Here is a 14,345-nt window from a genome sequence, read left to right as displayed (position 1 = left end):
ATGGCTGAGGAAGACAGTAGTCCTGGAAAAGATGAAATGAAAATGGAAATGACAAAGATGTTTTTGCTGAGAACTTCAGAAACTTCAATGCACACATACAGGTATCCACATATACATGTATACACCCACCCCCATAAACACACACACCCATTTTTCCTATCCATGTTAAATGCTCTCTCTGACAACTGCAGCTGGATGAATTTGAATAGCACGCAGAATTAACGAGAATGGCAAGGTAACTCACAGAGACAGAAAATAGACACTGTGCCAACCGAAGAGCAGTGGGACGAAAGGAGCCATCAGGAACTTGATATTATCGCTGCCACTCCATCAGCGCAGCACTGGGCATCGCTGTACCCCATCTCTCTGAGGAGGCAGGCGGCCGGCGGGGAGGAGCATCCTTCCTGGCTGCTGGAGCTGGAGCACGGGAGAGGTCATCCCAGCCCCTGGCCACAGCCAGGCAGCACCTCGGTTAACACGGGAGCTAAGAGACGCTGCCATTCCTTTAGGACCAGGGGAGTTACAACGTCTAATCCTAAAATCAATTCGTAATCACATCTGTCAAATTAGAGGTGGCTGCCAAAACCAGCACATATGCACATGCACTTGTGTTCCTTGAAGAGCCCGGCTGGCTTCACGCGGCAAAACCTATTTAATCCATATGCTGGGCACAGGCTGATACGGCGGAATGCTCCCTGCATGCCAGATCTTCTTTCTCCTTATGGGAATATGCCTCGTTCAATCTGAATTTTACAGATATTAAGCCATTTATAGAAACTTGGGCATTAGGGCAGCAGAGTGGCCTTTGTGGTTTGTCTGGCGGGGAAAAGCTTGTTGCTGACCCATGGATGTGAAGAATTTGCCCTTTTAAAATATGGCTAAAAAGGGGTTAGTTCTGGCTGCCTCCACCTGCCCGTGCCCCAGAGCAGCTCAGAAAGGAGGGCAGCATGCCCAGCGCTCCTTCGGCAGCAGCTAAGCTTTGGCTTCAGAGTCTGTATCAGTCAGGAGCTCCTGCTCTAACACTTCTCCAGCCGCCCCACTGCAGCCCGGGGTGTCCAGGGCTGCACCACGCATGCTGGCGGGTCAGTGCGATGCCCAGGTGGCAACTGCATGGTGTATGAGGCTTAGCCATCCTTGACAACATTATTGCAGATCTCAGACTTCTGTTCAAAGTTATTTAATTACAGCATGGACGACTTTTCCTCGCTTGAAAACTGCCGGAGCTGGGATCATCACACAGGGATAATTTGCAGCCTCTCCTTCAAGCACCTACTTGGGCATGGAGAGGCTCCCGCTGAGCAGCATCAGTTCCCTGCCCAGCCGAGCAGGAGGAGGGCTCAGACCTGCCTCTCACAGCATCCCCTCATTTCATTAGGATCAAAAATCAAAGCACTAAAGATGCTCAAGATCACAAGTTTGTGTTAAAACATAATGGCATTTCATGCTCTTGCTGCTGCAAAGAGCCACCTAATTTATTGACCCACGGAGACGAGACTGTGCGAGCCTGTGTCCTCCGCAGGCTTGGCGCACCTTTGCGTTGCCTATGTATCACGCATTTCTCTAACACCCTCTGCTTGGTGTCCAGGGGTCTGTGGAGGCAGGTGCTGCTTTGCATGCGGTGCGGACGGCATTTATACGGACACCGAGGGAATGCAGCACCGTGTTTCCATTCACCCAGATGTCACTTTGGTTCTTTCTTGTAGTATTGATTTCTCCAAGTAAATGGTTTTTCTGAGTGTCCAGTAAATCAGCAGTATTGACAGCCTTGATTATATCTAAATGAGAGCAGGGTCTGTATTTCGGGGCAGCAGTGCTCCCCTGCTCCGGGGGGCAGCACCCAGGGTGCACTGGGATTAAAGGCTGAATCCTGTTTAGATGAGATGCTGGGGGATGTGGTGTAGGGGAGAACTTTGTAGAGTAGGGCTGATGGTTGGACTCGATGATCCCAAGGGTCTTTTCCAACCTGAATGATTCTGTGATTCTGATCTCGCAGGGGGTTAATGCAACGTGGGTGGCTTGCCAAAACCCACTCCAGAAAGGAACTGGTGGTGCAGGACGAGCCTTGGCTAGCCGTGACGTGCTGATGCGGGGTTCAGGGGGTGCTGGAGGTGCTGTTTGGGAGCCCAGTTGCTCCAGGGGAGCCTTTGACCTGCTTGTACAAACCCTCCATGGGTCAAAGGCTTGGACAAGATTATTTTCAGGGACATAAAGGTGCTGATCCCCTGTGTAAAACATGCTGATCTCTCCAGCCAGATTGGAAGCCTCTTGCTGCCCTGTGCAGCACCCGGTGGTGTGCACGTCACGGTATTCACATCAGGACCCACGTGGGTTAAACTGGAGGAAGAAGCTGAACAGAGAAGTGAAGGCTTTCACACGTGTATGTTGCTTACAAGCCTAACATGCCCAGTGTAAGTAGATCACCAAGAATATTTCCCCCTGCCCACCCTGTTTGCATAAAGCTCATTTTAAATGAAGGGACAGGACGCTGTCACTTCTTGAAATGTTTGTAAAAGGCTCAGCAGCCGCCAGGCAGCGGCTGGTGCTGAGGCATCCCCGCCAGACCAGCGGGCACGAGCGTGCTGGCAGGATGGTCCAAGTAACACTGACATAGTGCCTTCATCCTCGCCCTGGGAAGGCATTTGGGGCATCTCTAGTACCATAAAGCAACTGGCAAGGCAGAAATCAAGCCAAGTCAGCTGAAAACATCTGGTTATAAGAAAAATCACTCCAATAACCAAATAGTCTGCTGTTACCCAGACCATGGCAGAGCTAAGTCTGCCTGATGTGCCTCTTCCAGGTCATTTGTGAAGTTGGCCCCATTAAACAAATCCAGGAAGGACCAGCTGCTCCAGCTGAATGTGAATGATGGCATTTAGGTGACATGCCAGCCAGGAGATCAATGCTTAAATGGATGCAGTTCCTTATTGGATGTAAACACTGTTGAATAAATCTAAATAAACTCTAATTATTTATACAGCGTATTCCTAATGCTGGTTGAATGTTGACTCTTACCAATTTTAAAATAAAACTGAAGCAGGTAAATGATTTAATGCCTCTGTAGATATAATTAGCATGTGTAATATGTATATACAAATATACATAATATATGCAATTATAGGTATTGGTGTTTGAGAGAGTTGTCTAGCCAGATGGAAAGAACAAGTACTGAAAACACTTTGCAACTGCCTGCTGGGGAGGGAAGAAAGTTTAAAGTCACTGCAATAAGAAATTCATAGTTGATATTTGGGGAAGGGAGTTATTGCCCCATGTTCCCCTTCTGCTGAGTGAATCTGACAGCCAACTTCTCTGTTTTGTCCATCCATCTAAAGAAGAATTGGGGCTGGAAGTGTCTGATATCCAAGGGCAAAGCACTGCATATAAACTGCTGCAGTGTATTCACACCACCTTCCGTGGGTCATTTTTGGCACCTAGCAAAGATGTAACTTGGGAAGTGACAAGGCTGTGGTTCGCTGGAGCATCTCCAAGGCCCCAGCACAGCACCTGCCTGGGTATATGTCTGCACCCTGGCAACACCCAGCTGATAAAGTCTGGGCTGTGTTTGTCCTCCCCAGTCTGCCAGGCTTCTGCTTGGCCCACACATCCCTCTGCACAGGTTGCTTGTACCGCAGACCCCAGAGACACCTTCGGAGAAGCAAGCCGTGCTGAGAGAGGCTTAACCTGCTGCTGCTGCCTTCCCTTCTCCATCCCAAACACCTGGCCAGTGGCACACAAGGTGCGGCAAGGTAAACATCCTCCATTGCATGACCCATCTGGGCTTCAGGCTGGACGTTTTTAGTGTGGGAAAGGCAAGAATTAGTCCTTGTGCCCGGTCTTGCTGACAAGGAGATACCATGCAATTGCTTGTACAGCCGATGCATGTGCAACTACATGTATATTAAATGCATTTATTTTCTGGTTTTCTCAAGGCACTGGCTGCAATTTCTCTTTACTTAAGTTTGATGTTTGGAATCATGTCCAAGGAAGCGGGGTTTCATGCCCGAGAAGCCTGCAGGCAGACAGCACCTCAGCACACGGTGGGGCACGGTGACAGCCTCCGACATGCAGGTAATGGCACAGCGGCAAGGCACGGCCATCCCGCCACCTCAGGTTAGAGCTAGATTTCTTTATAGAAAGTATTTTAAAAGCAAGCTACCTTCACAGGCAGGCACAGCTTGGGGCTGAGTTTATACAAATTTAATGAAGTTTTGAATGTTTGCAGAACCTCTGTTATTCAGCTGTTATGACAGAGGGAAGAGGAACGAGATGATGTCCCACCAGCTGCTTTACCGCAGCACGTGGCCATCGCTGTGGGGACTTGGAAGTGTCCTCAAGCCTTAGTGCCATTGCAGCAAGCACCAGCTCGTGAGACATGCTGGGGCAGGTTGCCGCACTGCCATTAACACTCAGAGACCCTTAATACAAAGGCATGTTTATCAAAAATCAATTAGCTGCTCTCAACACCTTGGATACAGAAAATCAGCCATCTGCAGCAACCTCCCATCCCTGTGAGCGCACAGAGGAGAGGGAAAGGGCTCAGCTGCCAGGATGTTCACCGGGAAACTCAATCCCTGTGAGGTCCTCAAGCACAACAATTGGTTGCCATGCTGCTGGGTTTTGGGGGCTGCTTCCCCCCTTGCAGCTCAGTGGTTATTTGGCTCTTGATACATCAAGCCGAGGGCTGAACAAGCAATATGCTCTTCTACAGCTCTCCCTGGCATTGGCAAACGTGCTCAGTCCTTTGAGAAAAACCAGGCTGTTAACTCAAGCACCTCATTTTAGGCGATATTTGAACTTTCTGTACCTTTGGGAGGAGAGGGATGCGTGCTGTGCCTGGTGAGGAGGTCAGAGAGCAGCCAGCAGCTGACGTGCTGAAGGTCAAAACCAGCACCAGCCGGCAGCGTCTGCTGGGGAGCAGAAGGCTCCCGCTCAGAGCTGTGGTCAGGACAGCGCTGCCACCCCAGAGCAATTCAGTTATTCCTCACAGAGTTTAATTACTTGCCATCTTGATAACCCGGAGAACAAGTTTTGTTTTTATAAATAACATTTGCAAATTAAAAATTTGCAAAAGCTACAGCAGTGTCCAGAGACACGCAGTCGTACCAAGCTGCCACTGCAAATGCAAAACAAAGGGCGCCTGGAAATTATGATACTGAAGTAGGTGAGACAGAAAGGTGCAGGATCCTTTGGCACCGGTAGAGAGTGGATATCTCCCCCTGGAGAGATGGGGAGCCCTGGGAAGGGCCTTCAGTGATCCCTGACTCCTCTGGCTGGGGGAGGTGAGGAGCCGGGCAGCTCTGGCACAGCTGGGATGAAACTTCTCCAATCAGTCACTACCCATGCTCACATCTCTTCGGCATCCCATCTGGGATTGACATGAAACGTTCCCTCCAAATACGGGGAGAGAAGGACGCAAAGCTGGGAAGGGACGTCCCCTTCCCCGCACGGCGATGGCAGCTGTGTGCGTTACAGCAAGTATTTCCAGGCCAGGTGCTCATCCCCGCCTGCAGCCAAAGCCAACACAGCCACCTTCCCAGTCCCAAAGCCCTCCAAAACAAAACAGAAGCTCCCCCAGGACTTTGGTGAAACATCGCTCAGCACACACCAGAGCCATTTCTGTGGTGAAATTCAAACTAAGAGTAGCTTGGAGCTGCTAAAACACGAGCAGATGTGAAAGAGCTTCACCACCCAGTGAAGCTCAAGCTTATCCCAGCTCTTGGCTCTATGGTGCAAACAGCCTGGCTCTGGCAGGCTGGAAAAAATGAAGCAGAGTCAGTCTGAAGAGACACTTGCGGGGGAACCACCACGCTGCCAACCCCACGCAACTGCGGTGGGAAGCTTTTGTGTACATGTCAGCAGCCAGTTCAGCCCCTAATTGATTTTTTCCCCCCCCTTTTGCATTGTTGATACGCAGCCGTTCTCACACAATTATACAGGACAAGGAGTTTTTCACTTAACTTTGGTCGGAGAAGACAGGAGGAAAAAAAAAAAAATAAAATGGAGCAGCGGAGAGCAGCCCCGCAGCACGGGCGCTGGGAGAGCCCTGCAGCCGGGCTGGTGCCCCGCCGGCCTGGGCAGCCGGGTTTGGCCCGTTTCCATTGCTCTGACCCGTGGGGATGCGTCAGAGCTGACACGCGTCTCCCGGAGCCCGGGCAGCCCGGCACAGCTGGCGGGGTGGGCAGTGAACCTCAGCCCTGTGTTTGCCGGCTGCCAAAATTTATTCCCTTTTCACTTAATGTAACTAACTTTAAAATAAAACAATAGCCAGGAGCTGCTGGCAGCAAAGGGACATGCATGGTGAGGAGCCGCGCTGGCTTCAGACAGAGCTCAGCAGCGGCTGCCGAGGCTCCTCTGGGCCCACGTGGGGCTCAGCCACCCTCGGGGGTGGCCAAGCAGATGCAATGGCAAGAGGAGCATGGCCTCTGCCCACCTGGGCTGGACTCCCAGCAGCACTCCCCTCCACCGGCCAGAGCTCCGGCAGGACGGAGAGGAGGAGAGCCGCGCACGGGGGTGAACGGCGCCTTCACCTCCGTGGTGCTGGCAAGAGTGCAGAACCGCTGCCAGGCGTCTCCGCAGGCTGTGACAGCGACCCCGGGCACTGGCCCCGTTGTGTGGTCTGACTCTGTATGAAATGTGACCCGGGACTCTGACAGGATAATGCCCTGTGTTTTCCCTGTTTGGCCATGGCACTATAGGTCTGTGGCACAGCCCAGCTTGATTTCAAGGATAAGCTGAGGACCTGCAGTGACAGGGATGCACTAATGTCACACCTAAGCATAAGCATCAGATCCTAGTGGGGAAAACGCCTGCATCTGTCTCATGTGAACTTGAACCTTTGGCTTTCTCTCCCCGAATTTAATCTATTACAGGGATAGGAAGGAGAAATTAGAAAAGTCAGGCAAGACAGACCAAAAAGGAAATTCTGCTTTTAAAAGTTCCACTTCTAAAAAAATCAAACAAGCCTTTTTTTGCTCTTGGACAACTTGGGGCATCTGTCCCTTTGACCACACTCTCTCTCCACCCCCCACCCCCTGATTTTCCATGCACAACAGTTACCAGCACAAAGCACTAAGTCAGTCCCTCCCTTCCCAAGTTTGACTAACACAGAAAAACAACTGTAACAAATCAGAATGAAGGTCCAACTTGCCCAGTATCCCATTTCCCACAAGGCCGAAAAGATGACACTTGGAGGAAAGCATTAAGAAGAGGGTGAGTATGCAGTGGTACTTCATGAGACCTTGCCTTCAGCCTCCAACAACGTGCAGTTCTGAGATGAGACCAAGACCAAGACGCCCAAGTGTGCCTTTGGCAGAATTTATCTGCTGAAGAGCAAGGGGCCACAAAGAGGTTGGCAGTGGCAAAGCACACCATTCCCTTTTAAAGTTATGAAAATTTAGTACAACACTCCAAACTAGCATGGTTGAACTTCCAAAGCAGCAGGTTTTTCTAATACTTTTAAATATCTTCCTTCACTATAAATCTTCCTAGAGACACAGCTGTCATGACTTCTGGTTCTCCATTCACATACCCACAGCTCACCTGAGGGGGAGATCAGCAAGTTTCTGCCCTGACCACGAGACATCTGAAGCTCTGCTGCTTCTCAGGCCTGTCCCCCTGCCCACTCTCCTCCAGGGACTCCTGTCACTTTTGCCCCAACCACCCAGAAATGCTGAGAGCCCTCAGGCCTGTGGGTAAGGTTGCTAGAGAGAAAAGATTGAACATATGGATATTATTCTGCTCCGTGGAGTGACTTCACAAGTGCAAAAGAAAAAAAAAAATCATAGCTAGTTGTGAAAGTATGAGAGGATCAGGGGAGCGGAGGAGTCTTGCCTCCTGGACAAAGCCCGCTCCATTGCTGGATTTTGAAATGCATCAGTAAAGAAAATGAGTCCGACAGCCAGATGTCTGCTTTCATCTTGCTGCACTAGAACTGGAATACAGCCCACAAAATCTCCACCAAAATACTTTCTTTGAAAGCTCTTTGTTAATGGCTTTCCGACTGCAGGGAATGAAGGCAGCAAACGTGAAAGTCTGATGCCATCTAAAGGCCGCTTGAATTTTCACCTTTCAAAGGCTGTGTTTGACTTGGGACTCAACCACAATTTCAGAGCAATCAGCTGTCAAATTTACATTGCTCCTTGCAGACACAGAAAGAAGAACAGTGCAACCAGTTGTAAAGGGACTTTTGAGAAAATATTTTTTTCTAACTCCCCGGCTCAGAATAATTGGCCTGTGTAGCTCCCACCACTGTTGAGGTAGTAGTGTGTTTAAAGGATTAAATATCTACCTGGGTAATACCAGAGGTGGGGGCATAAGCTGTGACCAGCTTTTCCCTCCATTTCTCATCATCAGGCTTTGTTTTGTTTGCTTACAAGTTGATCAGACTTGACTGAAACTATCCATGCTGTGTGTGTGCTGGTCCACCTGAAAACTGCTTGGGTGTGTTTGCATGTACTGCTGGCATGCATAAAAGGTAAAGCTAATGTAATCAAATGCTTCCAAAGAACAAGGCTGTAGAAAAATACAAGTTTCTCCACATTACATTCTGGCAGTCTTCTCTCTTAGAAACCTCAATTGCTGCTGGTTTTGCAACTGAGATTAGAAATTGCGGCAAAGGGCTGAGCATCCTTTAGATTAGGGATGAGATTTCTACTATTCCTTTAAGACTCTGCACATTTGGCCAGTCTGCGAGTCTTTAAAAATAGGAGTTTATAGGCTTGAGACAGCTAAAATGTCAGAAGCGCCCATCTCCACGGAACAGCCTCGTGGCCTTCCCCGCCGGGCTGCTGCTCGTGCCGTTTGAGCCGTGCACGAGGCAATGCCCACAGAGGGGCTGCCTGCGCTCCAGCAGCCTGCACGCACAGCGCCAGGCAGTTTCTAATTAGTGCTTTTTCAGAGAGTCCTCCACCTCATTTAACATACTGGATCCCTGAAAGAACAAACACCAACCCATGCAGCAACCCCGTGGGTGAGGGGATGCATTTCCCCGCCAGTTTGCAGGAAGGGAGAGGAGGAACATCAGCGCTCACATCAGAAGTTTCCATCAGACCCACGTGCTCAGTCTGGGACACAGTGGCCCCTTCTCCCTGTCCTTGGCTACTTAGCAGTACATCATATTTCAGAAGTTTCCACAGGCTGAATCAGTGAAAACTCAAGTTTTGCAAAGCAGGCATCCAGAAAATAGAAAATCCCCAAGTACTGAGCACCAGAGAAAACAGCAATTTATGCTACGTGCTCAACAGTGTACAATAACTCTGCTGGCAAGGCAGGAAAATATTGGTCAAAATGGCCTGTTACAGCCTTCACCATGACACAATCCTGTCTCCCTGCAGCATCTAAAGCCTGATCTAAAGTATACCTTGTTCTGCAATTTTTGCAAATCAAGGAAAATCTGGTTTGTTATGTAACACTCCTCCAAAACAGGTGAGAGTCTGTAAAAGAAGTTGGCAGGTGATCACCCAGATCACAGTACAGATTTTAGTATGGCCATATCCCACAAAAGTGGGGTAGAAAGATGAGCAACTTTATAAATCCTTTGTTTTCCTCTATAAAGTTCTTGGATGGTAGCTCGCATGTAATTCCTCATAGCACTCACTGCTGCTTCTCTGCACTGCTCTTGGGTTAAACATCCTAACGGCAATAATTATTTCCTATCATGTCAATGATCCATTTTGAAGCTTGTCTTTCCAAGGGCTCCTACTTCCCAAGATTTAAGCCTTAATGTCTGTTATGCCTGTTATGAACATCTACTTTATTTCCATGCTTTGGCTTGCGGAATCTCAGATCCTTCTTGTAACACTGTGAAAGAGTAAGATCTAAGTGAAAATGAAGAGTCTGTTGTGGTTTGTAAACTCTTGGGAATAAAGAGAGTTCAAAGAAGAGAACTACAGATGCACTTAGCCTGGCAGTGGAAGCTCCTCATGTTGATATAGTGTCTACTTTCATGTTAGTGCAGCACTAAGCAGACTGTAGATGCTCCTGGAGACAAATGATAGTAAGAAAATTACTTGAATCTTGGTTAAGATTTATTTAAAATGCTGAACCAAAATTATCCTCCCACACAGGGACTGAGTTCATGAAACTGTCACCAGACTCAGAGAGATGGATTTCGACTTTCTTGTAAACAGAAACAAAAGGCTGATTTGTGGAAGGACAATAAAAATAAGCATTGTTGAACTCCTTAAAGACATTTCACAGAGCTGATATAGCTATAAAAACATAACATTGCAACTTCTGCAGCCTCAGAGACTCTGAGATATACCATATGCTGGACGGGCGTGACACAGATGTCTTCACATAACTTTGCATTAAAAGCCTTCCCTACAAAAAACCCCTTTGTTTTCATTAATAAAATGAAAAAAACCCCATAATATCCACAAGCTATTTCCCTGCTCTGTACTTACACAGCACTTAAACCACCGAAGTCCTGTGTGTCAGGCTGTCAGATGTAAACCATGCTGCAGAGCAGAAGACACAGACCAAGAAGATGGGGAAGCGTGCCCCGGGAGAGGAAAGCCTGCAGCACAAACTTAGCTGGGGTTCAAAACAACTGCCTGACAATGCCGCCTATTTCACCACAGGCCTGTCCTCTTTCATCTCCAGGACCTGTGACAGAGAAAACAACTGTTCTCTAATCAGATCAGACTCTTTTCTTGCATAGCTTTCAGAATAAGCACAAGCAAGAAGCCATCTTCAGAATTAATCCTTAAGAAGCAATGTGCATAATCAAGGTATCTTTTCTACAAGCGAGAGTGTAAAAGCACTGTATAAACAAAAGGCTGCTCTACAAAATCCATCTATTTAAAATACTGTTTATTTGTGATTTAACATTAATTAGCATTACATCTATGAGCAATTTCAGATAACATTTATATATTTTCCACAGGACACAAGAGTTGGCTGGCTCATTCTTTATGCCAAAGCAAGTAAATAGAGGCATTAGCAAAAGGTGCAAATAGTTCACGGTTGCATTTTAAAAAATATTTATGCACATTGCATTCATTTAGATATATTTTTAAAAAAGTTATGAAAAGCGTAGTTCACAGGTTACTGTTTCTACATATGTTGTAATACAACACAAATAATGTAGAACATAAAAAACAAAGTAAGCAACTGAAAGTTTCCACTATGATTAAAAACACTGATTCCAGTATTTAGTGATAGCTAGAAAATTGTTTCCAGGATCCATTCCAACATTGCATTATCACACTTACACGGTCAAAGCTAACCAGCCCCCGAACATGCTATAATCAACATTTTTGCATGCCAAACCACTCTCCAGCCATATTTAACAATTATATATTGTATAATATTTCAACTGGCAATTTGGGAATCACATGGATCTTTAAAACGTACTTCCTATTGCGATGACTGATTTACAGACAATTTGACACAGCGAAGAAAACCCTATGTTAATTTCTATGTTTAGTTTGTATTTACAATACAGTAAAAGTACTAAAATGACAATATCAGTAAAAATGAGTAAGTGGCAGTACCACCCTTACCCATGGCACTAGGCTCTGATTTGCTCTGGGTTCATCCAAAGGACAACACAGATTCATGAGACCCTTTTACAATTCAAATGAAAGTGAAGAAAAACCCAAAGTGTTGCACTCTGTATGAATCCATACAAATTATTTAAAACATCTAATATGGAAATGTCACTTTGCTGATTTAATAAAAATATCCCATAATCCATATCATATATTTAAAAAAAATAATCACCAAACTTTTACTTTCTTTGTCTCCTCCTATTTTCTTACTATTTCACTTTCCCTTTTAACAGTTTTGTTTCCTTCATTTGGTTATGTTAAGAGATTATTTTTCTTCATTCATTAGCAATACCATGAGAGAAAAAAAAAACAACCCACAAGTAATTTTTAAACATGAATCCAGTTCAATTTTATATGCTTTTATCATTTGATTTCTAAGTCCCTGGATTCCTGAATTATATTTAAGTATACTCTAACCAAGCATTCTTAAATACACTCTACTATTAAATGCTTGGTTCACATGCCTATAATACCTTTATACTGAATGGTATACAAACATTTGAACATATAAAATCTTCTTTTTGTTTTGCCAGTTAAACTAAATTATCAATGTTAAGTGTATAAAATCCCCTTTCTTGAAAAATAAGGGTTTTCCCCCCCCCCCCAACTGATAGAATAAAAAAGAAGTCTTCAAAAATTATATTTCACTAAAATGAAATATTTGGCAAAAAAGTTATTGAAGAATGGAATTCTTTAGACATTTTGTATAATTCCAAATAAACTTTCTCTTACACAGTTTTTCCCCCTAATACTATGTGCCAGTGTATAATATTTCTATACGATCTAATCTTAAAAAAGATTTAAAGGTGTGCTGTTAATATGCACCCACTCAACAGGGGTACAGAAACATAAAATATATGGTCAAAATCACAATACAAAAATGTATGGTCTGGTTACCAAATGAGACAGCAGTTTTAAAAAGTCATATGACCACTCAACAGTAACTTTAATAAAGACTTTAACTGTACTGAAAATTTTAAGGTCTGCAAAATACTCCAAGCAGAACTCGCTGCTGCATACTGTGATGGTATTCGATCCTGCTACGACGGTAACTGAGCACCTGCCAGTGTAGTTCTACATGAAACTAATGAATGTTTCCAACCCTCACAGCAATTTTGGACACAGTTAAGTGAGAGATGAATTAATTTTCAACTAACATGAAGATTTTGTTGTTGTTCTTTTTTTGTGGTTTTTTTTTTTTTTTTTTAAAGCAAAACCTCTTCCAGTTCCTTTTTGTTTAGGTTAAAAGTCCAGTTACTGCACACCCCTAACACTACGCTGTTAATGGTCAACTTAAATGGTTAAAAATGTGCAATGTCTCCTCACAACAGAACTGCACTTACGCTTCTACTTTCTCCTTCTTTTTACTCTTTTTCAGGAAAGATGGTGTGCGGAATTTCTTCTTCTTCTTTGATGGGGATTTGGAAGGTGACCCTTCAGGGGACAGGGCCTCTTCTATCTTTTCAGAGCTTTTAATTGTAATCTCTACGCTCTCCACAGTACTAGTGGTTAACTGACTGACCCTCTTGGTGAGATCATCTTCCACGTCATGAGCATCATCCTTGCCGTTCACCACCACAACTGGCAACTCCACAGATATTAGGTTAGCATTCTGGGTATAGAGATCTTCATGATTTTCTGAAAGAACAAAGAATTTTGCAATTATTTACGTACACTATCATGCAAAAAAACCAGTACTGAAACAAAGTCTGTGAGTCTGGACTGTGATCCGAAGAATGAAACCCAAAGTGCTTACATGTGGGTTTTTTTCCCCCTTTATCTGCACTCATTGTAAACAGATAAATACTGTGAAAATGTCATTAAAGCAAAATGGACTGAAAAAGCTAACCTTCTCTCTGCCAGGTACATATACAGCTCAAGCTGTACACAGTATATACAAATACAGTCTATCCAGTCTGAAGCACAATCAGAATTACATTTTACTGCAAGAGACTAATTTATGAAAATGCAGCCATTTCACACACGTCTTTAGAGAACCACCTTTTCCAAATGCCTTCTTAGACTGTGCTGGAAAAGTCTTAGGTGAAAAATTTAATCTTAACGCTTTCAATAAAATCAAAATATAGTACCTATTTCCTCCACCTCATTAATATCTAAATTTCAGTATGTCCCATGTTATTTTCTGTTTGTGAGAATTACGCATCAGAAAAAATTGGGGAAAGTAGTTTTTTGGACAGAGTCCCACCCAGACTTGGTAAAAGAGGGTTCTTTTTGGCTCAGCCAACTTCATGCAAGTGTAAAGAATGCAGCAGAAGAGTGGATGACTCAGGTGATCAGAGCCATTGGCATTATATAGAAATTGCATGGAATACCTTCTAATTTTTCTGGGACATTTTGCGGGGATTGAGTTTGTGACTGAATTTGTGACACAGATGAACCGTCATCTGAGAATAATTCCTGTTCAGCATCTGCAGGACAAGATGTGAATTAGTAGCCATGCAAAAGTAAAAATCAAGCAAGAATGTCAGTGCTAGCGCTACAAGATTTACAGCTCTGCTAGCATTGCGTTGCTCATGCTGACAACCTCAATAAGTTACAATACACAGTTTAAACTCTGTAGAATTATGGATTTACACGTTTTATCTGCTAACAATCATTATATATTAGTTCCTCAATAGAAAGCATTAAAAAGGGTAGCAGGGTTGCATTCTGGGTAGCATGCCCCATGGTTTTATGTAGCCATAAGTCACACAGTTTGCTGTTATAGTAAGCTATTATGCTATGCCCTGAATGTGATATATAGCAAAGTCATTTTATTACACAATATTAGTGAAG

The 14,345-nt window shown here is 45.0% G+C and overlaps 1 protein-coding gene across 8 annotated transcripts in view; it reads right to left on the bottom strand.

Moving 5' to 3' along the window:
- Positions 1–10,792: 10,792 nt before the first annotated feature.
- The window catches only part of ADD3 (adducin 3), a 102,460-nt gene continuing 98,907 nt past the window's right edge, over positions 10,793–14,345 (bottom strand). For 7 of the 8 annotated variants that reach the window (XM_074831230.1, XM_074831231.1, XM_074831232.1 and 4 more), the window contains 2 exons: positions 13,883–13,978; positions 10,793–13,187 (listed from right to left, as the gene is read on the bottom strand). In XM_074831230.1, the coding sequence (XP_074687331.1) occupies positions 12,889–13,187; positions 13,883–13,978 (395 nt within the window). In that variant the 3' untranslated portion in view covers positions 10,793–12,888. The remainder of the gene's footprint in view (positions 13,188–13,882; positions 13,979–14,345) is intronic. The other variant, XM_074831236.1, reaches the window with a different exon arrangement.

The sequence above is a fragment of the Strix aluco genome, chromosome 7 (genome assembly GCF_031877795.1).
Source record: "Strix aluco isolate bStrAlu1 chromosome 7, bStrAlu1.hap1, whole genome shotgun sequence".
Classification (NCBI taxonomy): Eukaryota; Metazoa; Chordata; class Aves; order Strigiformes; family Strigidae; genus Strix; species Strix aluco.
Note: the sequence above shows the minus strand (reverse complement) of the source record. Positions and strands in the feature narration are given on the sequence as shown.